At 48.0% G+C, this 26,761-nt stretch overlaps 1 protein-coding gene across 1 annotated transcript in view; it reads right to left on the bottom strand.

Moving 5' to 3' along the window:
- Positions 1-24,984, bottom strand: part of TOX3 (TOX high mobility group box family member 3) — a 104,092-nt gene extending 79,108 nt beyond the window's left edge. Inside the window, exon 1 of the mRNA XM_008152339.3 lies at positions 24,898-24,984. Within this exon, the coding sequence (XP_008150561.2) occupies positions 24,898-24,984 (87 nt within the window). The remainder of the gene's footprint in view (positions 1-24,897) is intronic.
- Between the last annotated feature and the right edge of the window lie 1,777 nt (positions 24,985-26,761).

Genomic DNA, 26,761 nt, shown 5'->3' with positions numbered 1-26,761 from the left:
GCCAAACCATCCTGAGTGATCTACGCATATTCCAGAGGCTACAAATTGTTGAAAGCCCATGACACCTTCATTAGCTCCTGCATGTGGTGTTGGAATCTACACCTCCTCTTCCCAGCCACTTTCATCGTATGCGAACGAGAAAGGTAAGAGTTAGTTCCTTCATCACACACGCTGATAAAATGCAGTGAGCTGGGCCACCATTTGCAACCTCACAGAAATCCAAGTCTGACTCCCAGGTTATCGTCCAGGTGGCTGCTCCCTGAGCCGGGCTGGCCCCTCACTATTCCTTCTGTGAGCATCTCAGTCTTTCTTCTCTGCCTCTTCTGGCTCTACGGCCCCTCTGCTGGACTGGATTGGGTGAAAGAAGGGAGTCCTCACTCAGCAAAATAAGGAAGGGGTATATGATAGTTGGGCAATCTGCCATTTTTCACACTGAGAAGAAGGCGTCCCTAGTAACACCAGCCATCACCAGCAACATGCCCTACACATACCATGTCCCCACAGACGACAGAAACTGGAATGTAAATGCAGGCATCGCGTGTCAGATACGCCCAATATTATGGGGTGCCGGTCTATAGAATCCAAACATAGAAAGCAAATCTGTAAGAGTAATTAGTGTATTTCTTTAAACCCTGAGATAGTATCTCTAAATCCATTTAAAAACAGGCTCTTGGGCATGGAGACATGGAACAGACTGACCGCTGTCAGAGGGGAGAGAGGTTGGGGGACTGGATGAAAGAAGGTGAAAGAATTAGCAAAAAAAATGTATATACATGAGAAACGGGGACAGTGGGAGACTGTGCTTGGGGAATGGGCGCACAGTGCAGATGATGTTTTATTGGGTTGTACACTTGAAACCTGTTCGGTTTTGTGACCCAATGTCACCCCAATAAATTCAATTAAAATAAGATTTAAAAAAATCCAAACGAGCTCTTGATTGAATATCTTAAGTTTTCCAACCCAAGTGTGTCCTTTCTTACACTACAACTTTCCTACAAAGCTTTTATTTTAAAAGATCAGACTAGCCCTAACCAGTTTGGCCCCGTGGATAGAGCATCGGCCTTCGGACTGAAAAGGTCCCAGGTTCGATTCCGGTCAAGGGCATGTACCTTGGTTGCAGGCACATCCCCAGTGGGAGGTGTGCAGGAAGCAGCTGATCAATGTGTCTCTCTCGTTGATGTTTCTAACTCTCTATCCCTCTCCCTTCCTCCTCTGTAAAAAATCAATAAAATATATTAAAAGATCAGACTTAGCAGCAGGACCAGCACCTTATGGTAGGCAAAATACAGTTATAACAGGGATGCAGCCGCTGCACGTGTCCATTAGATGCTATGTACGTCACCTCCGATGACCGCTCTCCACCGGGATCACGCCTGCCGGCTTTCAGGGATTTGTGCACCGCCTTGCTAAAATGTGCCAGGAAAAGCAGGTCCACATTCTGCCTTAGCCAAAATCTTGGGGCCAGATGTGTTTTGCAGTTAAGAGTTTTTCAGATTTAGAGAATGTTCCATCCCTTACATAACAGCTCCCGTGGTCCAGGGCAGCACCCCATAATCAAACGCACGCATATTTCCACAGTGAAAAGCCTGAATGTCCCACAAAGGAGATACATACAGGACAGAAACAGCCTCGCATGCGTCCCGGGACGTTCAGGTTTTACTGCAAGTGGGTTGCTATTAACTTATTTGTTTAACTTGGTTTTCCAGAACTTTTAGAATTTGGGAAGTATGGATAAGGTATCGTAAACTTTACTCTTTTAGTGCAGTCATTAAAATAAGATAAAAAAACACACAAAAAAAACAGTTGTGCTTTATATTAACAAAACAAACCTTTACATCATAAGTGGAAAATGCAGGATTCCTTGACATACATAGAATATAATCACCAAAAGAAATACAATAATAACAAAATAATCTAACTAAATCTAGCAAACTACTAGCTGTAGAAGAGTTTGACATTGAGTCCTGTAACATAATCTAACTAAATCTAGCAAACTACTAGCTGTAGAAGAGTTTGATATTGAGTCCTTGTTCCCTCCCTCTTCCTCCCCCTCTCCTTCTCTCAATTCCTCTGTAGAAAAGAAGAGATAAGCAAGCACTAGGTGTTAAAGACATATTGGCACCCAGCTGAGATTTTTCTCATTGATGTAACAAGAAGGACTGAAAGGGAAAGAGACCTGAAATGCTTTCTATGCGATTCAATGTGGTTTAATGACCTATCTTTGCAGCTAGCAATCCAATCACATCCCAGAAGCCCCTCACCATCAACTTCCTCTAGTCCTACACCAACTCACCCTCCTGTCTGCTCCTGTCCCTGGCCAGACCCAGTTCCTCTGTGGGACATTTGGAAATACAGAGTCTTCAGGATGCAGCTGAAAAGAAACTAAGTTGTGTAGGACTACGGGGGTCCAGGGAGTGCTTCCTTTTCCACAAAACCCATGTTATTGTTTATTAAACCCATGCAGTTGTCTATGGCTGCCCCGGCAGAAGACACTGTCATCACCAGAGTAGGCAAGTCTGACATCAGAGCTCAACTGTGCAGACACAGCTCCAAGGAGGAAGTACGTTCTATCCACTGGTTCCAGATCCCTTCAGTGGCCTTGGGATGGTGAGACACATTGAATCAGAAATTCTGGGTGTGGAGCCCCGCTGTCTAGATTTTAACAAGTCCTCCGGGTGACTCAGATGCGCATTCACATCTGAGAGGCAGGCGGGTAAGGAGCACAGGCCCCAGAACCAGCCTAGGATTTAAATCCCAGATCGATCACCTCCTGGCCTGTGACCTTGAATGAGTTATTTAATCTAATGCGTCTTCTGTACATTGAAACCAGCAGTACGTACCTAATAGAGTTGTTGAGGATTCAATGTATTCATACATGTAAAGTGTATTAAATGGATTAACACACTTAGAATCATTCCTGGTGATATTCCACAGATATCAATACTATCCCCATGTAAGTTACATAAAACCTTGACCTACAGCTAACAATAATATTTCTTGCCTCCAAACAATAAAGACATTTAATGACGATGTCCTTCATTTAGGACTGAAGATTACGGTTCAGAGGCCTTGTCTCCCAAAGAGGTGGAAGCCAGGTCTACTTCAGCCAACGTAGACAGCCCACAGGCCACACACAATCCCGAGACAGTTGTGAATACGTTGCCAACATTTAAAAACTGAAAACATAACAAAACCAAAATGTCTGGTTCACCTTGAAAATTCTGGAGCTCAGACAACACTGGTCTACAACTCCCTAGAGCTGCAGCTGGCCAGTGTGAAATTGCAACCAGCCTGTAGAGAGGCCTAAGTTAAGTTCACCTTCCTGGTCCCTATGAACCTGAGCTTGTGAGCTCTGTCCTCCTGCAAACACCACAACCTTCCAGTGCATTCTCTCTGCAGAGGGTGACCAACCATCCGAGTTGGTCAAGATGAAGGACACGGGTCTTTCATGTTAAAACTAGGAGATTCCCTCCTGGCTGGTGTGGCTCATTTGTTGACCTATGAACCAGATTATGGTTTAATTCCCAGTCAGGACACATTCCAGGGTTTCGGGCTCCATCCCGTGTGGGGCATGCAGGAGACAGCCCATCAATGATTCTCTCTCATCACTGATGCTTCTATCTCTCTCTATCTCTCTCTCTCTCTCCCCCTCTCCCTTCCTCTCTGAAATCAATAAAAACATACTTAAAAACAAAACAAAACTGGGAGAGTCCCAGGAGACGTGAGATGAGTTGCTCATACTATTTATGCAGGTGGCTCCCAAATCTACATTCTAGGTATCTCTCCTGATATTCTGCTCCCCATTTCCAACTACCATGGGGAACATCTCCCTTGAAAATTTCACTTTTGTCTAAAAAAAACAACCACCAAACACTTTCTTCCATTCATCTGTGCATTCCGGAAATACTTCTTGAACTAGCCAGCACAGTTCTGGTCAACAGGGATACGACAACGAAGAACAGAAACAAAAATCTCTACCCTCACAAGGTTATGTTTGAGCAGAGACAGGCAATCCGTAAAACAGAGTGTATCTTAAGACCAAGCGCTTGGAGAAAAACACAGCAGGGGAAGGGAATGAAGAACATCGGGAAAGGGAAGAAGGTTCTATTTTAGATAGGATGGTCCTAAACACCTTCCTGAGCAAAGGGGATTGTGGAGGAAAGATCTTAAGAAAATGAGGGAGACATGAAAATATCTGAAGAGCTTGGGCAGAGACACCAAGGCCCTGTGGTAGGAGTATGCCTGGCGGTAACAAGGACACAGGTGTGTTGGGGGAGTAGACTGAGCCCGGCCCAGGAGACAAGATCAAGGAGATCATGGAGGCCTCCACGCTAAGGCTCTGTGTAGGACTTCATGTGGACTTGACTTTGACTATGAATGAATCGAGCCACTGGAGAACAGAGGAATCACAGCACAATAGGCCCCAGCTCAATTATTTTTCTAGAATAGCTATCGACATACTGTTGTTGTTTTCTTCATATCCAAGTAAGTCAGTTCAACGAAACTGGATCCCACCCCTATAATTTTTTAAAAATATATTTTTATTGATTCCAGAGAAGAAGGGAGAAGGAGAGAGGGAGAGAGAGATAGAAACATCAATGATGAGAGATGAATCATGGATCATCTGCCTCCTACATGCCCCACACTGGGGATCCAGCCTGCAACCCGGGCATGTGCCCTGACTGGGAATCGAACCCTGACTTCCTGGTTCATAGGTCGATGCTCAACTACTGAGCCACACCGGTCAGGCTCCACTCCTATCATTTTAGCACCTTTCTCATTAAAGACAGGAACCACATTTCACATCACAGGGTCCTTTGGCCACAGAGAATGACATAGAAGCTAACAGTGGAAAGGAAGACTAACCTCAGTCATCTGCTGAGATTGATGTACTGTAGGCTGATAGGCTATTTCATTGGAATTATTTGTGTTTATGAAGACATTTTGATGAACAATACTGGTGGGTTTTTTGTTTTTTTTATTTCAGTTCATGAAATTTTCAACCTAAAAGAACCCTGAATTCCTATTTTGAACTCCACTGTGCCATTTTTATTCTGCCTGTATTTTAATATAGCATCAATATTTAACTACTCATTAAATGAAGTGTGACTTTTATAGTGAAAATGTCAGTTTTTGCAGTTCATTAAATTCATTTAAAGTATAGCTGCTTGATTTTTTTTCTGGAAGAATAAAAGGACTAGGAATTGAAGGCACAAGCACTAAATTTAAACATGTGTTTTCTTCAAAATTAACATGCAGGGTCTGAAACATTATTCATAGGAGTGAGGGGCTGTTGGCATCTTCCCGCATTACACTTAGTGGCTGTGTCCCATAGAGTCTAGAGCTGTTTATCACGGCTGGTTATGACCAGTGGAATGTCACTGTGGACATTAAGATGTCACAAGCTATTATGAATCTCTAGAATTCTGCATGTAGTATTAAAAAAACATTATCTTGAACTATGGCATCAGGGAAAAAAAACAAAACCTGGAAGATGGGAAATGTAATGATTTGCTGAATCCAATAGGGCCTACACGTGGTCTGTTTCCATTTTAAAAAAATAACTCGGATGAGACATTAGATGGCCTGAAAGAAAGGGATGTATTCAAGACGGAACCTGAGAAATGAATTCCAATGAAGTTTTTAGATGTTTGCAATTCTTTCTTCCTAAAATTACCATGATTTACATGGAGGGAGCAGGAAATGCAAATGGTTTCAAATCACCCCGGAGACGTGGACATGATTACAAAGTCTCTTAATGAGATTTCAGGAGACTTCGCTGAACAGGACATAAAGGAAAAGAGCGCTCCCAAGGCCTTCCAGGGACTCAACTCCCCCACAAGTACAGGGCCACTCCTCCTCCCCCCTCCATCCAGCCACCTTCCCAACCAGCCATCCAAGCAGGACCTTTGGCGCAGGCTGAGCTTAAAAGCACCAAACAAGGTTAAGGCCCAAAGCCTGAAGCACCCCAAGGCAGACCTTTCCCAGTCCGCCTCTGAGACCCCGTTTTCTGCCTCTCTATGGCACCCCCACCCGGGGTTCTTCTGTTGAGGTAAACTTTCCCAAACAAGCTTCTTTAGCTGGAGAGAGAATTTTTTTTTTTTATCTTCTCTGTTTTATTCTGGTTTCAAAACTCTAAAAGGCAAGACATTTGAGGGGGGGGGGGGGAGTAAAGGTGTGGGGTGGTTTTAAAAAACAAATAAATAAAAATTGCAGAACCTGACCACTCCATGCTTTGTAGGTGCTGATGGCATGGCACCTAATTGGACTTAGTAAATCAAATGACACAAGATCTTTCGGATGAAGGCGAAGGTGGATGACTGGGGGAGGGCGCTATTCACGTATTTGTAATAATGCAAGGGGCCCTCCCCCTGAAGAAGTCTGAGGGGCTGTTCATCTTTTTTCTTTCCTCCTTTTCCCTGAAGGCCGCCTCCTGGAAAAGAAGTGGAAAGAAAACGTATCTGGAGTCCAGAGCACCTCCCTAACTGGCTAAGACAGTGGAGCACATACGAAATAAAAATAATAAATCAAGCCCAATGTCAGGCACCGGGCCTCTTGCTAAGAAGCATGCATCCTGCCAGCGGCAACTTCGCCAGCAACTACAGGGGCAAACTCTCATTTCAACTCCGTGGCTACTGTCAAGCATTTATGAATGTATCTCACCGCTTCGGTGCCATCCGAGATGGTGGGGGCATGAGGTACAAAGGCAGTAACTGAAGGAGGGCCCTTTCTCACGCCTCCGCTGCTTCCCAGCACTGGGTCACCCATCGGAGTCCCACGAGGCAGGTGTGCCACACACACACACACACACACACACACACACACACACCCTTCCAGAACCCAAGAGAAACGGGAAAATTGTACAATGCTTCCCATTGAAAGATCCCCACAGTGGAATTACCGGTTCCTGTCTTTAACGGTGAAAACATTGGTCTGGTCCGCTCACTTGCTGTCACTTAGATCTTCCAGAACTGGCTCTATGAGAACTGCCCCTGTTGCCCAAGGAGCGGCTCTCTGCAAGCATTTCCCACTGCCTCTCAGACATCCTCCAACATTCCCACTGGCTTAAGTCGCCTCCCGCTTTTCTGCCTCCATGTGTCCTTCCTCGAGTTTAATCACCCCCAGCACAATCCAGTCACCCACCACCAACGGAAAGAGTGTGGAATTTTTTTCTCTCCCCTCCAGAAATCTATTCATTGAGATTCCACCGAGCCTGAAACGTGCAGGGAGAGACTCAATAAACAGGGGAGAAATGAGTTGCAGAAACTCAAAGAGAACAGAATGGCCAAGGCAGGAGATTACGGAGCCAGGAGATGAGGGCTCAGTGAATGAAACATTCTTAAGCAGACTTACATACATAATGAACCGGCCAATTCTGCCCCGTGTTTCTGCAAGAGATTACCCTCCCGACAAGCCCAGTGAGTGTTCAAGGATGCTAGCTCGGATGGATTCCCGAACAAAATAAGTGTTAATCACTTTATCTCCCCCATCTGTGTGTGTGTGTGTGTGTGTGTGTGTGTGTGTGTGTGTGTGTGTGTGAAGAAGAGCAACTTTTCATTTCCATAAAGCCTTGAAATCGTTAGCTGACAGGGGTTGGGGGAGACTGGAGGGGGGAGGAGGGCTGGTTAGAGGATGCAGACAATGAAGTCCCTGAAAAGAGGGATTTCCTGACAATAAAACCCGGATCAGAGCCAGAGAGGGGACATTGTTGTCCGAGGCAGTGCGCCCTCCCCTTTGGGAAAGGCAGGCGTGGCAGAGAGGGGAGGGACAGGACTCCCGACAAGTGCTTTGGGAAAGATCAGCCAGGTAGGCTTGGAGATTTGCTGCTGGGCCACCACAGTCCATTTTCTTGGAGTTGGTTTTTCTAAACACTTTGCCACATGCTTCCTTATGATGTTCTGCACAACTCACAGCATGGAAAGCCAAAGCGATTTCTTCAACTTCTAGGCGCCCCTTGCGGTACACGGTAGCCACTGCATACGTATTTGAGGAGTGCATGAATGAAGAAAAGATTTCTGAGCTTGGGGCTCACGTGACTCCAAGACTTAAACGAATAATAATAATAACTAGCAGTTATATTGAGAACAACCAAACACATTAAGTCATCGTGAGTGGGCCCCATGACCTCAGAAGAAGGGGAACAAGACACACAAATCCTAACGTCCAGGTCCCATCTATTCCGCTAACCCCAATCACTGCCCGGCACCAGTCACCGGCGGTGTTTCCACAATTCATCCCAGAGAGCTTTGTGCCTGACTTGGTCCCGGCCCCCAGAGACACAGGTGGGCCCCTGGCTGAGCCAGTTCCCCAGTTCATGGACAATCCTTCCCTCTAACGAGCACAGACCTTTTCTCCTCAACCCACAAAAACCACACAGCGCTGTACATTCTAAGAATATTTTTACGAACCCAGAGAGACCGCCCAACAGAAAGAGAGAGTAGAGAGAAAACAGTTGGCAGGTGACGAGACAGGTGATTCTCTCACGTGGCCCGGCAGCCTCCTTCCCCGGTGACCACCTCCTCTGAAGAGCTGCTGGCCTTCTTAGCTATTCTGAGGAACGGTGACCGAGGCTCCTTTTAGCTCGGCAGGGCCCCAGAGAAAGGACTGCCCTATATTTAGGTAGATGCCCTTTGTAACAAAGGAGGGACTCATCCCCGTGAGCACTTTCTAAATGACAAAACCAGAACGTTTTCCAAAATATTCCTCCAGCTCATTGGCTCTCAACCAGGGGTGATCTGCCCCCCGCCCTCAGGGAACACTTGGAGATGTCTGGAGACATTTTGGGTTGTCATAACTGGGGGAGCCACCGGCCTCCAGTGGGTTGAAGCCAGGGATGCCCCTAAGCATCCTATCGTACGCAGGAAAGCCCCACCACAGAGAACTCGCCAGCCCAAAACCTCGAGAGCGCCAAGATGGGAAAACCTTGCTCAGGTGATACATCAAGAGCAGAGGGCCCAGCATCAGCGTTCAAGGTGTGAAGTCCTCCTGGCGGCTCTGCTAAAATATCAGGAAATCCTAGAAGGTTCTTCTCCCAGAGTCTATGTTCAGCCATCTATCCACGTGTTAAAGAAATTTACCTGAGCTCAGGATAAAAATCTAATGGTGACGACAGCCAACAGTAACCAAGTGCTTAGTGAAGACAGAGCTACAGTCAATACTGACAACCACCCTATGTTGTCAATGCTATGATTATTCCGAGCTTCTTTATTATACACGACCATCCCACGTTGTGGTTGGGTTTATAAATGTTACTATTATCTGTGTTACTCGTCATTGTCTGCCCAGCACCCAGCAGAACACAATCCCCGCTGTAGAGATGAGGCACGGGAACACGCCAGTAAGTGGTGGAGAGGGGTTCGCACAGGGCCTCTGCCCTCCCACGCTACCAGCCTGCCCAACTGGTGGCTATCTGGAGTCGTTGAAACCTATTAGACCTCTTGGGTCTAAGCCTTAGGTGAACAGAACCAACCACCACCTGAGTTGGAATGAGGCAGGATGCTTTCCAAAGTTACCAAAATCAAGTTTTCTGCCTTTCAGGAACCCAGTTAGACAAAACAGGCCCCTCCTCCCTCCCCCCTCCCCCTGCCCCAGGACAATGGTAAAGTACATCAGCACTGCCAGGAGTCACCTCAAAGCAAGCTAAAAGGGTGGCAGGCTGTACAGGTGGCTCACTGCTTCTCTTCATCAGGGCAGGGCTCGAACCCGCACCAGGCAGGCTTCCCACGTCAGGCAGCAGTGCTTTCCCAGAGGGCCACGTCCCTGGGCGAGGGCAGACCCTCTTCCAACTGCAAGGGAGCCAACTCACAAGTCACGGATGCACATGTGGACCAGGTCACGGGATGCATGTGTGGATTAGGTCACAGGATGCACATGTGAACCACTCAACACTGGACAACTGGTCTCGTCCATGGACCCCCAACACCCCGTGAACCTTAGCACAGTCTTCAGGTGACATTCAAACCACATCTTACCTAGAATAAATGACTATGGCATGATGTGAGCTTTCAAGAATTCCTACTATTTTAATAATCGAAAAGTTCAAACATTATTTAAAGGCTCGGGGAGTATAGCAATTTCCCTATTTGCACTATTTCAGTAGATTCCATAATTCTGGGGGAAATATCCTAGAAGTGACAAACTTTAGCTAGTGCTTTAAATTGAGAATTATATTCACCCCTATATAAAAGGGGGGAGGGGAGGGGAGGAAAGGGGAGGGGAGAGGAGGGTAAGAGTTTATTTTTTAGCTTTACAATATTGACGCGACACATACACTTTCAATGTGGAAATGTCTCTTGTAGAAAGATATGGAAAGTATCCTTGACACTATACAAACATATTCATTGCACTTATAAGTACTTAAAGTATTTATTCATAAGCTGCTTTTCTCCACAGAAACTGGGGGTGACTCTCTCTTGAAAGTAAATTTGACTCTAAAAAGAGGGTAAGAATTTATAAGAATCAAAGCAAAGAACACAGAATTAAGAATATACTAAAGCCAACAGGACCAGCACATAGGAATTTATGTCCTATCATCTTGGACAGTTACCAAATGGGCTTTTTTATTTCTACTTTATTTTTCAATTACAGTTGACATTCAATACTATTTTGTATTAGTTTCAGATGTACAGTATAGTGGTTAGACAATCATATACTTTACAGTGTCTCCCCCCCCCCCAATATTTCCAGTACCTACCTGGTACCCTACAGGGTTATTACAATATTGTTATTGACTACATTCCCTAGGCTGTATTTCATTGACCTAAGGGAATAAAAGAAGCCAAGTCATCAAAATTAGTTTTTCTTCTGCATCTGGAATTGATGAAGGCACCGAGATAAATGGTGAAAATATGATGAGGAACTTTGAGGGCAGAAGCAATGCATGTTGCCATAAGGCTTATGTTGGACTTGAACTGATGGCAGACAGCGACGTGGGGCTATCCTGTGGAGCGAGCCACCATAGAGATGAGAAATGCAGATCAAGCTGGAGATGAAAACTGGAGGCCGTGGGGTAGATTGCAAACAGGGCCACAACTCTCCCTAATTCCCTGCACCCAAGCCCCTTTTTCTAAGGTGATTTTGCAACTCCCCTCCCTTCAAGAAATGGAACCTACTAGTACTTCCTCTCTCTTGAATCTGGGCTGGTCTTGGGACTTGCTCTGGGCAGCAGAATGTGGTAGGAGGAACGGTGTGACCCTTCTTAGGCTGTGCTCAAGGGCTCTTGAGCGCTGCTCAGCGTGCTGCCACCATGAGGGCTCTTGCGCTCGCCTTGGCATGTTGAGGTGTGGGAGGACACACGGGAGAAAGAGGAGACCCAGCTGACAGCCAGCCAAGCTCCAGAAGCAAAGCCTCCTAGAGGGCTCGCAACAGACTGGAAACACACAAGGAACTTGCAGAATCAGGTGCAAATACGTTTTGTGTTTTAAGCCACAGAGTTTCATTTGTTACACAGCAATAGGTAACTGATACAAACCCATAGGGGGAACAGCTGAAGGCAGAAAACAAAATGCACATATAAAGTCGGGGGGTCGGGGGAGGGATACAGAGGCAAGAGCCAAGCTTTGGGAGGACATTCCCAATGGCTGGGACAAGGAAGGAAAGAGGCAGACACAATGACAGAGCGAAAGCCATCAAAGCATCCACATACACAGTATTAGGGGACCAGGGACATGGGAGGTGGGGAGGGGAGGCAGAGGTATAAGGGTAGAGATAGGGGATTTCCAGGAGTCATCAGAAAAGCATGACCTCAGGGCTTAGAGCAGTCACTGGCCTAAAGTAGCCATTCCAGATGCTAGGATGAATGAAGTCTCATCTGGCAAAGCAGAGCTCCCTGGAGAGGAGGAAGTTATGTTCAGTGATCCAACAAGGAATAGAAATTGACCGCAAGGAGCTTAGGAGGGCCAGGGTGGGGAAGAGGTGCAACTCCAGGCAAAGATTCCTTGTTGGAGAAGCTGTTCAGAAACATGTTAGAGAAGGTCCACAGAGCCAGACAAAAGTGCCAAAGTATAAATGGTTGCTCCCTAAACTCAACACCTGCAAGCGTGGCCGGGAACCAGCAGTATCAGCACCACCTGGGACGGCGTCAGCAACGCCAAGTCTCAGGCCACTCAGCCTGCTGAGCTGCCCTCCATCCAGGTCCCCAGTTGACCTGGATACATGCCCCACGTCGAGAAGCACTGCTCTGTGAGTTAACAGAGACTGGGAGAAGGTCATTTTGAATCCCTTTCAAGCCTCCAGATAAAGTCAGACACAAAGTCGCAGCTTGGTGCTAACCCGTCTTCAACGCTTTCCTAACACGGGCAAAGCCCCCTCTTCAACATACAGAGAACAGAGCTTGGGGAGGCAAGGTCTCCATAATACCGTTTACCCCCCTGGTGTTTATTCTTAGGATTTTCTTCTAGGTATGAAAAGTGATAGACTTTTCCATGTGTGGTCGTCTTAATTTCACATTAATATATTTAAGGATTTGGAAGAGCGAGTCAAACAAAAATGTGAAGCATATTTATTATGTGGATGGAATGAGGAGATGACAAAAGTCTGACAGGGAGGTGACATTCAACAAACCAGAGACTGGAAAATCTGAGCACATTCAAAGGAGAGAGAAACCAAGAAGGAAAGATGTGTGCTGTCTGTAGAACTCGGAATGTTTAACCATCAGAAAGGGGTAAACACTGCTAGAAGGACTGATCCCCAAGAGTAGAAAGGCTCTCTCTACCTGGGTCTAGGAAAAGAGAGAATTGGACCCTAGGCAAGTGAGGATGACAAATGAGCAATTTATATCAGACTAAAGGCCCGGTGCACAAATTCGTGCATGGGTGGGGTCCGGCCGGCCCACCCCGATTGGGGGAGGGGGGTAGAAGGGACCGATTGGGGGTGGGGCTGGCCAGGGAGAGGGGCCGCAGGCAGTTCGAACTCCCAGTTGAGGGAACAATTTGCATATTAGCCTTTTATTATATAGGACAGTGGTCAGCAAACTCATTAGTCAACAGAGCCAAATATCAACAGTACAACAGATTGAAATTTCTTTTGAGAGCCAAATTTTCTAAACTTAAACTTCTTCTAATGCCACTTCTTCAAAATAGACTTGCCCAGGCTGTGGTATTTTGTGGAAGAGCCATACTCAAGGGGCCAAAGAGCTGCATGTGGCTCACAAGCTGCAGTTTGCCGACCACTGGGACAGGATAATATCAATGTTCCTCATTAAGTGAGAGATCAGAGTTCGCTTCTAAGAATGAGGGTCAGGGTGGTTTGACCCAGACTGGGAAGTCTGGAGAAGACTTGGACTACCCATTGTGGGAAAAGTCCGAGAGAATAAACATAAATTCATGGATTGTGCAGCAAAGGACCCAGGTATAACCCAGCAGCATTAATTTTTAGTAAGAAAAGTGGACACAGTTGTCAGTTACCCTAAAGTTGAACAATGAGACTGACTTGAAGGATGGCACAAAACACGCTTCTGAGGAGGTTGGGAGGGACGGGGGCATGGCTTTGCAGTTGAGCCCGCGTGAAGAGTCAAGGATGAACAAAAGGGGCCCGTGGAGTAAATGAGGCGAAAGAACAGAAAGGACTGCTGGTCCCTGGGGAAGAAGGCTCGGTGGTGGAGGTAGGGGTATGAGGAGTGAGAGGTAAGTGGGTTGGATCAATAAGGAAAAGCATCAAAGTTAACAGAAAACTACTTGGGAAACTGTTGACACGTGCTCAAAACTTTGACTTGAGAAATGGTAGCATAAAAATTCAAGAGGTATTCTGCAAAGAAGAGAAATGTGGGCCTAAAATTCAGGTATAATCAGTTAAAATTAGGACAGGACTTTAGTTCCTACAAAGAATCGAAGCCTTTGGGTATTTTGAGCATGCCCCAAATAAAACCCCCAAACTGAAGAAAGAACTGAAAAGATCTCACAGTGTATCACCAAAGGAGGACCCTCTGAGGAGCAAATGAAGACTAAAATATTGAATGAAGTTCATCAAAATATAAGACTATAGTCTAAACAGAAAAGATCAAACCCATCACTCACTCCCACACACCTGCTATAAACTACTTGTTGTCCCCATCTACCCACTCCCCTCTTCCTTCCACAGTAACTTGAGTGTTTCACTGGGTACATGGCCAGCCACAATATAGACTACATTTCCTGGATAGCTTGTAGTCATAGATGTGGCCATGTGTCACAGTTCTAGCCATTGAAAAACACGCCAATGTCATGGGAGAGCTACCGGAAACCTCCCTCTACACTTGACATGGATGATGGATGGTGCTCTACCTTGAACCATGAGCACCAGGTTTATGTGAAAGCTGGCTCCCAGATGTCTACAAAGCCACCATACCAGCCCCAGACTACTTAACCCTCCACTTCATTAGGGGAAAGAGGGATGAACATCTACCTCATTTAAGCCACGGCTACTCATCAAAGTGTCCACTTCCTTGACCATTTCTTCACCAGCCTGAACACTTGGGTTAAGAACTGTCACTTCAGTTATCTCCTTCACTTTTTTCCCTCCACCTCTGTTCTTCTCTCATTCCTGCCTGGGCAAGAACCATCATTGACTCATCCTTGCTTTCCGCTGCTCCATTCCCGTCACCCATCGACACATGAAACATAGATGGAGGAAATTTAAAATAAAATTTAAGCTTAAAAACTTCTAACTGGGATCATTACAGCTGTAGGCCAAGCTCCTTCAGAACAGGACAAGGGGCTCTTCAACTCTACATTCCCACTGCACAGAAGTGTCTGGCACATAGTAGGTCCAACATATGTTTACCCAACGATTAAACAACAACCAGATCTTCTCAACAATAGTTTCATTCATCTCTAGGGAACTACTTATCATATATTTTTTTACGTGCCAAGCACCATTCCTGATGCTGGGCATACAGTAAGTCATCAAAAGTCCCTAACTCAAGGAGATTGAATGGAAGGAGGTACTGCCATCCCCATGCAACTGGGTCCAGGGAAGGTACTAGAACAAATGGGAAGGAGAATCTCTCCCTCTTGGGGAGGCTGTGACTTGGAGCTGCTTTGGGACATCTGCCTGCCACCTGAGGAGAGCCTGACTGGAAGAAGACGCCAAACTGATGAAAGTGAAGCAAATCCAGGCAGGTCTGGAGGGGACCCCTTGAAACTCCGGATCCAGTAACACCTGAAACAAATGGACAATCCCTTTTCAACTTAACTCCATGGGAGGACTTTTCCCCACTGGCAATCAAAAGGATTTTCACTAATAAAAACTCTTTTAACCACATCCCCATTAAATATTTTTATTAGAATTTTTAAAGTAAGCTAACCAGTACGAGTTGCGTTTCTCATTCAAGACGTAGGCATACAGGAGCAGCAAAACAGAGCTACAGGGTATGCTTTTCAAGTGCTCAATGTTCCTAGATTTGACTCATGTTTCTTTCAAGAAAAATCAACTTCCAACCAATTACATATATATATTTCATAAAAGTTTTCTAGGCAGGGCATCATTTGGGACTTCTACTTTCTATATGTAGAAGCTTTGGAAAAGATCGTGTCAAATGTTGGTTATTCTATAGTACATCAAAACCCCTTGCTCATTACAAATCAGCTGTAGAAACTGCTGAGAAACCTCTCAATATGGAACAGTGACTTCCACTACATCAATTTAAAACATTAAAAAATTCATTCCCATTACCATAGCTAATACAATTCTTCTACATAAACAATTCAGTCAGTGTAGAAAAGGCCATATTAAACTTGCAACATTTGGAGTAGAAAGGCTCAGCTTGAAATCTATCTCCTCCAAAAAAAAATGAATTTATATCATTTAAATATGTATTTAGAGTGAAATCCAAATACTTTTTGATCCTGGCCAATTTGATTAACTAATGGATTATCAAGACATTCAAATTATTCTTTTATAAACAAAGTCAAGTTAAGATTAAAGTCAGTAAAAAAGATTAAAGTCAGAATGTGAGGCACACAGGAAGGGCCATTTTCCAGTAGCTGGTGTGTTTCGCACAAGCATGGAACATGCTAAAGGGAACAGGGCCTCCCCGAGGAAGGGATTAAGGCTACAAACCCTGGAAACAAAGAAAATAAAATGATCCACTACCAAGGGAGACCATAAAACCTGTCAGAAGCGCATGCAGACCTTAAATAAAAGCTTCTAAATCATATTTTATTTTTTTTTTTTCTATTTTTTTTATTAAGGTATTATATGTGTACATATCTTACCATTGCCACCCCCCACCCCACTCCCATATATGCCCTCACCCCCCAGAGTTTTGCATCCGTTGGTTATGCTTATATGCATGCATACAAGTCCTTTGATTGATCTCTTATCTCCCCCACCTCTCCCTAACTTTCCCCCTGTAATTTGACAGTCTGTTTGATGCTTTACTGTCTCTGTATCTATCTTTTTGTTCAAGTTTATAATGTTCTTTATTATCCATAAATGAGTGAGATCATGTGGTATTTTTCTTTCATTGACTGGCTTATTTCACTTAACATAATGTTCTCCAATTCCATCCAGGTTGCTAAATCATATTTTAAACAAGGTTTTGTGTGTGTGTGTGTGTGTGTGTGTGTGTGTGTGTGTGTGTGTTCTTGTTTTGGGAAAGAGCTGACTCCAACTTCAATTTTTTTTTTCATTTATAAGCATACTTAGCAAAAACTGCCCTTCCTTATTGACCACATGCAAAACAGATTCTTCAAATACTTGACATCATGAACATGTCACAAAATCCAACCAGAAACTGCACCTCTTACATAAACAAAAAACAACCCGTAAAGTTTTAATTCATAAATGGCCGATAGGGTTTTTAATTACGTTATTGCAAATTATGCACCATTCCCACTTAATAGCAACCATTTAAGAATGTTTCTTTCCAAATAACGATTACGATGGAAAGGATATGTTATCATGCTAACACATACACACACACTCCTTTGTATTTCCTTCTTCTGATGTGACAGTAGGCTTTCAAACTTTCCCGGTCCCACACATCACTTCCTCTCCAACTGGAAAGATGAACTCGCAAACACCAACCAACCTGCAGGCCCAGGGCGATGTCCTTAGCAGCCCCGTCTCCCGCTCCCGGAGGCGTCCCGCCCATCTCCATCCGCCCATCTCCATCCGCCCATCTCCATCTCTTTACCTCTGGAGTCCCAGTGCCCGGGTCCAAGTGCCTATTCGATATCTCGAAGGGGACAGCTCACCAAAACATCCAAAGTCAGCACTTTCTCTCCTTCAAAACCAGCTTCTCCTCCGATCTCTCTGCTTCTGTTCAAGGTCCTCCCATTCGTCCAGGGCCCACATGCAAACATGCAGAGTCATGTCTGCCTCCTCCTCCTCTCTTCCTATGTTCCAGACATGCTCTGTCCAGTGCCTTCCTCTCCTTCACATCCACATTCACATCTTCTCAGTTCCAATCCTTCCCACCCTTTTAGTTCAATGGGGTCATGGCATCCTCCCTGGTCCCCCCCATCACCTCCTGTCTGACTACAGTCATCCAGTCAAAAGGTCAGATCCATATTCACAAAGTACAACTCCAACCACACCTCTGGTCCACTCAACATTCTTCAAATGTGCTCAGTGGTGGACACTGCTGGGTTTTTTTCCAACAGTCTTCTTCCTTGCTAACAGAGCATACCATCAATTATGCTCACATGACACTGGGCCCAGCCCCAGGTGACATGGGATTGGTCTAAGCCTGTGGTCGGCAAACTGCAGCTCGCGAGCCACATGCGGCTCTTTGGTCCCTTGAGTGTGGCTCTTGCACAAAATACCACAGCCTGAGCGAGTCTATTTTGAAGAAGTGGCGTTAGAAGAAGTTTAACTTTAAAAAATGTGGCTCTCAAAAGAAATTTCAATCGTTGTACTGTTGATATTTGGCTCTGTTGACTAATGAGTTTGCTGACCACTGGTCTAAGCCAATCACTGCCATCTCCTTCTTCTTCTTGGTCAATGATTGGCCTAGGGTGAACATGTGATTCATTTCTGATCAATAAGATTAAAAAAAAAAAGTCTAGGGGAACTGTTTCCAAGAAAGCTTGCCCTTCTTGTTAAGAGATGCACAGAAAGAGAATGTGGTCCTTTGCTGTCACCCCTTACCCCCGCCACTCGCTTGCTCCCCAGTTTGCATGCTATCACGTAAGGATGTGATGCTACAATCGCCAACGTGAGACCATGAGGAGACTGCTGAAACGCCAAAGATGGCAGAACAGGAAGAAAAGCAAAGGGGGTCCCTGAAAACATGATTGAACCATCCAAAACAGCCTGCACTGCCTCCCTGAAGACTTCTAGGTCAGCAAACAAATCTCCTTAGAATTCATGTCACTGTTTGTTGAACGTTGTTACCTGCAGCCCAACGCATTCTAACTGAAAGATAAAGAACAAACTCCTTGCCGTCCCCCTGAATGCCCCCTGTGCCGTGCTACTCACAGCACATCAGCATCACCTGGGAACCCCACCCCACACCTACACTGCAGTCTCCTCCAGGCTAAGGTCCAACACCTGCCATTGGAAGCTCTCCAGCTGATTCTTGTGCATGTTCAAGTTTGAGGGGCAATGCTCTATGATAGGATCACAAATTACGTTTTTCCACGCCATGTCCTCACTGGCAGACTGTAAGGAACACTTGGGCTGTGTTTCTCCCAAGACCATGGCCTCATCTCACCAAGTTTGAGCATCATTTGTCATTCGTTGAATGTCATCTCTCCTTAATCAAAGTTTTCAAGCTAGAAGCCTCCAGGGACCCAAGAGGAACCCAGAATGAGAAACAGGGAGTGGAAAGGACCCCGGTGAAATAGGAAGAGCCTGGCCACCGGAAGGGCCATGTGAGTGAACAGGTCCAATATTGCCAAACTGATGAGTTTTTTTCTAAAGAGAAGCTGGAGATACAGATCTATATGCAAAGATCTTTTTCATATACAGACGACTAATTGAAATACCTACACATACTTTGAAAACTGTAGCCACATACATGCACTGACTTCAACTAAAATGACTAAAATTAACCTTCTGTGGCTAAATGTAGGCTAGCCTCTACTGAGCACAGGATTTCCGTAAACATTCGACTGTCCCGGGTGGCAACATGGGGAGTCTGGGAGCCTCCAGTTCTCGGCAGTAGGATTATTTAACCCGTTAGTCACTATAAACAAGACACTCAGAACGATGAGTTTCTCAGGGGCCTACATAAAACGGGAAAAAAATGTAAGAAAGAAACAAACAACTAATTGGCCACACAACACACACCCAAACTACAAAATTGAAATTAACAGATGCTTAATTAAATGTCTACAAAACGCAACTAATCAACTCAGACAGGGAACCATATCACATGACAGGCAGGAGCGGGTGCATTTTAATGTCTGCTATGATGGAGAGGGGAGCCCCGATCCACCGCGCTTGGAGCCTGCCAAGGTCTGAAAAAGGCCCTGCGTGCCAACCTGGAGCCCACCTTTCTGCCAGAAGTCTTGTCCTCATCACAGCAACCAAACGCCTTGACCCAATTCTCCGCTCCCAAGCAGGACCCTCAGCCTCGATCAAGGCTCTGCAACCATGGCTGCCCATTGGAATCACCGGGGGAGCTTTCAAAACCACGGCCACCTGGGTCCCTGAGAACCTTCCTGAAGTGGTCTGGGGAAAGGCCACGTATTAAGTGCTTTTAAGAAGCTTTCTCCCACTCAGCCATCGCTCAAGCACAGCCAGGGCTGGGAACCCACTGTTCTAGAAGCATTTTTGAGAAACATTCTCAGAGACGGTAATCTTTCCAGTTATTCCATCTTGTGAACTAGTCTTTCTTCTAACCGCCCAGGCTGGGAACAAAGGAAGCTCATCAAGTGCTCTGATCATCCAGAACAGGAGTCAGCAAACTTTTCCTGAAAAGGGGTGAACGGTAAATGTTTTGTTTTTGATTTTTGTATTGATTTCAGAGAGGGAGGGGGAGAGAAGGTTGGGGGACAGGGGGAGAGAGGGAGGGAAGAGACAGGGAGTGGGGAGAGAGGGAGAGAAATATCAATGATGAGAGAGAATCATTGATCGGCTGCCTCCTGCATGCCCCACACTGGGGATTGAGCCCGAAACCTGGGGAATGTGCCCTGACCTGGAATCGAACTGGTGACCTCCTGGTTCATGGGTCAACCACACCAGCTGGGCAAACTGTAAATGTTTCAGGCTCTGCAGGCCATACAGCCTCCGCCACAACGACTCAACTCTGCCCCTGCATCATGACAGCAGCACATAAACAAATACGTGGGCTGTGTCCCAATAAAACTTTATTTATGGACACCAAAGTGAGTTTCCTGTAATCTTCACAGTCCTAAAATATGCTTCTTTTGACTTATTTCAACCATTTAAAGATGTAAAAGCCATTCCTAACTCACAGACCACACGAGAAGGGCCAGCAGGCCACGGGCTGCAGTTTGCCAACCCCTGATCTAGAACTAGTCCAATGACTTGAGACCAGGAAATTAACCAATGGTAGAATCCAAGTGATCAGATTAGAACTCCATTGGAAACGGTTAGACTCTACTGCCTCCACTCACCTAAACTGTCCACAGAGCAGGACACGGGAGTGGAACTGTCCACAGAGTTGAACATAAACCATAAATGACTCACTGAAAATGATTTTGAATCCTTATCTGCCTATGTGTTTGTCTAAGACAAAGTGGCAAAGCAGCAGGACGCAAGCACGTTTTAAGGGGCCCACAGAACGGTTTTAATGACTTGTTCATTCCTTGCCAACCTTTAAAATTCAGAATATTGCACATGAAAATCCAGCTTATCACTCTCTTGAAAAAGTAATTACAAAATGTGAAAGAGACTAGGCCCGCATGTTGGCATGGCAACAATCTACTAATGCTGGACAAGGCTACCCCGGGAAACAGGGCACGCCATCCCTAGACCCCTAACCCTGTCTTCACGGAGGGTAACTGGCTGTCCCCATGGACATTTGAGCTTATGGCCCCTGGTCTAAGGTCCTTAGAAATATCTTGTTTCTCTCTCACAATGTGGCTTCAATCTCTTTTTGAAGACCTGACATGGGAAAATGTTGAAATCTCTCTCACCAGCTCTCAAAATTCAACACCCCCAATACGCCAGACCCTAGAAATGAAATCATTAGTTCTCATGTGCCAAGTTCGCCAGGTATCAACCTGAGAAGAGTTTCGATCTAATCCCCTCCTCAGTATGGTCTCAATTTGAACCACAGTCTCGAAGAAGGTAGACAAATGACAAATGACCCTTCAGGTTCTCTTACCCTTTGAGCTGACCAAGACAGAGAGGCTCAGTGAGATAGGGGGAGAGCACTCACCTCAGAACGTCTTAATTAAGCAGGGTGATCAATAGCACACACCATAATTAGAAAACACGGTTTGGGACTGATGGGTAAAAACAGCACAGGGCCAGTCTACAGAGGGTCGGAAGCTAATAGCCCTATTTTGAAAAAAGAGGGGCAACCCCAAGAATGTGCAGAAAAAGCTGGTAACTAGAGTTTAGTCCGAGTTCATGATTAACCCACTGGGAATTTCACCTCACACCCAGGTTAAATACAACAGTTTCTTTTGGGGTGGCAGACTTCCGACAATTACATGCCAATTGATATGTTGTACATGACCTTCTTACTGGTTAAAAAAAAAAAAAAAGACAAATTGCACCCAGGAAAAGAAAAATTCTAGATATATGGATAATGGGACACCAAGTCACTTGAGTAACATAAGGCCTTTTTGTAAAAAAAAAAAAAAAAATATATATATATATATATATATATATATACACACACACACACACACACACACACACACACACACGTGTGTGTGTGTGTGTGTGTGTGTGTGTGTGTATAATTTGTTGGCTACATCAGAAAAAGAACTGTTCAAACAGATTTCTCCACTTGAAAATAAAATGGAAATTAGCCCTTAGAAAAAAAAGAGATGACTTTAAGTTTATACATCAGTGGCTGGTTCATGAATTATTAACTGATTTTAATGATCCTGGCTATATTTTATTTGAAGTTATTCTGCTACTTGCTAGGACTTTTGAACCCGAAGCACTCTTTCATCCATTCTCCACAGACAGAGCACACTTTCATGGGCACTGACATTTAAAAAGGACCCATATACTGGCAGAATGTAAAGATAATATACACGCAAATAATTTCTACAAAGGAGTCTGGTCATGTGTTAGAGAGAGAGATGAATGAAACCCTATTATTCACGGTGTGTAAATAAATTTCAAGATAAGTGCTAACTTTTCCCTCGTTCAGCCTGGAGCCCAGGAGGGTTCTGTATTGCTTTTAAAGTTTCCCAGATGGTCATTAAAACAAGAAAGGGCAGAGACTTTCCAATCCATCATTTCCCATCCCGAAAGATAATACATGTCACCGAGTTAAGTCTCAAAGAGAGGAACGAGTATAGGTACTTCCAAATATAATAAATGTGTCTGTGGTATGCTGGTTTTCACATCTTCAACAGCACCCCTTCAGACACCCACGTTAGCTGTGAAACAAATGCTATAAACCTTTCATTAGCACTTGCTGTTTTACACCCATAACGTTAATACTTCCTCTTCTACTCCATTCTCCCCATAAAGAAGAAAAAAAAAATTACTGGGAATAAAATTGGGTTTTTCACTCCTGAAATGAACAGTAGGCAAATAGAGTTCTGTGGCTCTGTTTAAAGATTAGTGTGTGTGTGTGTGTGTGTGTGTGTGTGTGTGTGTGTGTGGTTTTTTTAATTTGCAAGGAGTAAGTGCAAACATCCCGTAAAATAAGTATAATTTGATTTCTACCAATACCGACCACTGTGTCTAACTTTCACAAGTTGGGTACCCACAGCACCCCTGAGGATGACCGGCCTGCTGAATTCCTAACAGTGCAAGTTATTTCAGGCAAATCGCTGCACTCAGAAAACATGATAATAAACCAGCAGGCCTCCTCACTCCCAATGAAGCAAGCACCTCAATAAATCATGTCTGTTTTCCAGCTCTCTCTATACATCTCCCTGAAATAAACGTTCTGCGTTTAAATGGACTCAAAATAGCCTTCTTCAACAAAATAAAAATTAAAAAAGGGGCGCGCACGCGCGCACACACACACACACACACACACACACACACACACAACCCCCAGGATGTCCTCCGGGTGCCTTGAAGTCCCCCTGGGATCCCGGGGGGAACGGAGAGATTTGCATTGCAGTGACTGGATGGATACAAAGGGTTTCTATTTTGGTGTCTTTCGAGTGTTGCTGATCTTAAATCGGAGAAAGTAGTTACATCAGGCAAGGTAATGGTTTCCAAAAATAAGAGCCTGCCCAGTCGCCCGGGGCTTGCACACACACAGGCTGGGTTGCACGGAGATAAATAATACCCCACTGGAACAATTAGGTGGAGCCTCAGAACGCTCCATACTTCATTAGGCGGCGCGAGTCCCTCACGGAGCGTGCACTGGGGACTTTTTAAAGCATTTCATAACTCGAGTAAATCCAAGATCAGAGGACAGACACGTTGAAACCTTAACTCTGGCTACAGGGCCTTCTCCCCTTGTTTCTCTGCTTTAAGGTATCCTTCTTGAAATTTGGAGAGCCTGAGCCCCCATCATCAGGGAAGGGTTAAAACCCTCCTGAACAAGGTCCCGCCTTCCATGCGTGTGGGGAGGCCCCTCGGTGCCAGGCACAGGCGCTGGTGCCGCGGGGTAAGGAAGAAAGACCCTGAAGCCCTTCACAAACTTCGGCGCCGGAGTTGGGCAGAGTATAAACAAACAGACAGGAGCACGAGGCTGGATCAGCCACGGGCGCAGCAAACCGCTCCTGGCTCTCCGTGCAATCCCTCCTCTCCCTGCTATTTGTGCCCTAGTCCCGCACCGCACCTTTCTCGGGGCAGGCTCCCGCTTTCCTCCGATTATCCCAGCAATCGCAAACAAACTACGATTTGAAAGAAACGGGGGGGAGAGGGGAGGAGCTGGGGCGGGGGAAGGAGAAAGAAGAACCACATTGAAAAGGCACAAGCCATTCGGGGCACAGCGCTTTCTCCGAATGTCGCTCTCGGGGTGATGTTTCCTCCAAAGCTCGGCCCTGCGGGCTTCGGGAAGGAGAGCGACCCCGAGTCCGCGTGCCCTGGCCGGAGGGCTGGGGCTCCCGCACCCCCGCGCCCTCGGAGCTGCGCTGGCCACCTTCCTGAGACCCACCTTCCGCCACCAGAAACGCCCAGCCCTCCAAGTCGCCCAGAGGGAGGGGGAAGGGGGGGGCCCAGGGCGTGGCGTGCGGGTCTCCCACCCTGCTCTCCCCCAAAGGCAAAACTGACCCTCCCCCCAAAGATTACAGGTGAGAAGTCACCAGGGCTAACAGAGGAGAGGTCCAGGGCGCCCCACCAGAGGGGAAGCAAAAGCCACCTGCAGGGTCCCACCCCTGCCCCCTCCCCCATCAGGGCTCGCTCGAAAGTTTGTTCCCTTCCTTCCCAAGCGGCCGGGGTCCGCTCTCGGGGCCAAGGGGGAGGGATGATGGGCTGGGAGCGGGGCGGCGAGGTCCTCCGACCACGAGACCGGGAACTCCTGCGCCCTGCCCCCCAGGGGGCTGCGACTGCGTTTACTAATAACAACAACAAAGAATCACACGCGAGTCCCCGCCCTCAGGCTCGGGCTGCGCTCAGCCTCTTTGGGGCGGCGAGGAGCGCTGGCGGGCTGGGGGGGGGGGGGGGGGGAGCCGGAGAGGTGGAGGGCAGAGGGGCAGGGAGAGGGGGGTGCCGGCAGAGGCACAAAAGGGGGCAAGGCCGAGGGGGGGGGGGGGGTAGGGGCTAGAGGAGGAGAGGAGGGTTGGACCGGGATAGAGGCGAGTAGGGAAAGGAGTAGAGAGGGGAGGAGAGCGGAGGAGAGCGGAAAGAAAGTGCGGGGCGCGCCCGGGATGGGGAGGTGGCCCCCGCCCGCCGTCCCCGGCCCGGCCCGGTCACCTTGCTGTAGCCGTAGTACCCCAGGCACTGCGCGAAGTCCAGGCCGGCGGGGTCCCCAGCCGCCGCGGGGTAGAACCTCAGATCCATGCCGGAGCCGGGCCCGGGCCGGGCCGAAGCTGGGGCTCGCCGGGCGGGCGCCCGCCTCCTCTACGCCGCTAGATCCACCGTCGAGGGCGCCGGGTCGGGGTTGTCCGGGGCAGCGCGCGGGACTCCGGGCCGGAGGGCGCCGCGGTCGGAGTCCGGGGACCCGGGAGCCGCGGCAGCCGCACACAAAGGCGCGGCCACGCGAGCCGCGGGAGAGCGGGAGGCGGCCCGGGGGACCAGCCCCGCCGGGCACCGAGGCGGCGCTGCGCGCGGGCCGGGCGCGGGGACGTGGGGCGCGGTGCGGGGGCCGGGGGCGGCGCGGGGAGCTCAGGTGCGCCGGGCGGGCGGGCGAGGCTGGGACGGCGGCGCGGCTGCCCGCTCCTCCTCCTCCTCCCGGGCGGACTGAGCCGAGGAGCCGCGGAGACAAGGGGCCCGGCCCCTCCCCTCTCGCTCCCCCTCCTGCCTCCGCCGCCGGTCCCCTCCCCGCGCCGCCGCCGCTCCGCCCCTCCCTCCGCGGGCAGCTGGCGCGCCGCCCGCCCCGCCGGTGCGCTCCTCCGCCCGGACCGCCTCCCGGCCCGCCCCGCCCGGCCCTGCCCCGCGCGGCCCCTCGCCGCTCACCCCGGCCTCGCGCCTCCCCCGTCGCGCGCGCCTCGGCCTCTCCCTCTCCTCCGAGGGCCCCGTCCTTCCCACCGCGCCCCCTTCCCTCTCCGGTCCCCTTTGTCCCCGAGGCTCCGGAGCGCTCCTGGCTCCCAACGCCGCTCCGGCCGCGGCCAGCCCCTCGGCCCCCGTGGCCCTCCCCGCCTTTGCAGCCGCCGATGCTGGACCCCAGCTCCTGCCACTCGCATCCACGTGCGGGCCGCTCCCGTCCCACCCTCTCCATCGCCTCCTCTCCGCTGCTCGTGGGAGCCGGTCCCTGGCTTCCTCTACCCTACTCCCCGCCTAACCCACTCACCCCTGCCTGGAGGCCCCTAACCCGCAGCCAGCCTGCAGCGTTCCCACTCCCGGCAGCCGGCACACCCCCCCGCCCCCATGTACACCTGTGGCGGGTGGCGGGCCTGACCTTCCCCAGGTGGGCAGCCTGGAGGCCTCCTGGGTCCAGCCTCGTGGCGGTTCCCTTCGTGTTTTCTTCGCTCTTGTTTGTATTTTGAGTCCCTGGGTCTAAGCGGATCACTTGCTGCTCTGAGGGAAAATGTCCCCATTTTCCTAAAAGGTTCTGTAACTTCCTCGCACTGCACTCAGCCACCCCCTGGTTCATTTCTTTCTGTTGCTCTAAGCTACATGCCCCCTTTTTCCTACTCCCACCCCCCCACACCCCACTCCACCCCCCCACCCTCCCACCCCCCTCCACCCCACCCCCACCCCCCCACCCCCGCCCTCGGATTGAGTGCTGGTTCAGGAGAGTTTGGCCCCCAGCCGGGCAAAGGTAGGAACTTGGCTCAGAGTGGAGGCGTTGGGTAGGGAGAGGTGTTTTGAGGTTGGCCCTGGCTCTGGAATGTGCAGATTATTTTTAGCTGAAAACAATTAAAGCCCAGCAAACTCAGGACGAGCGTTTTCACCTCCTTCCCCTTACCTGATTCAGATGCGAGTGGGGGGCAAATGCCTCAGGAGGGACCCTTCGCACAGTCACCCCACATATGAAACCCGTGGGCCCACTCACCGGAGGATCCAAGCACAAAATCTGGTCCCTGCTCCATTGTCTCCAGGTGGCCCTGCGAGAACTTGCCAAAAGTTGGCCTACCGCCCCCTCATCCCTCCAAAGTGACATCTCTCCCGTGTTTCG

The sequence above is a fragment of the Eptesicus fuscus genome, chromosome 21, assembly GCF_027574615.1.
Source record: "Eptesicus fuscus isolate TK198812 chromosome 21, DD_ASM_mEF_20220401, whole genome shotgun sequence".
In the NCBI taxonomy this organism is placed as follows: domain Eukaryota; kingdom Metazoa; phylum Chordata; class Mammalia; order Chiroptera; family Vespertilionidae; genus Eptesicus; species Eptesicus fuscus.
The sequence above is the reverse complement of the archived record's forward strand: the minus strand, read 5'-3'. Positions and strand labels throughout refer to the sequence as shown.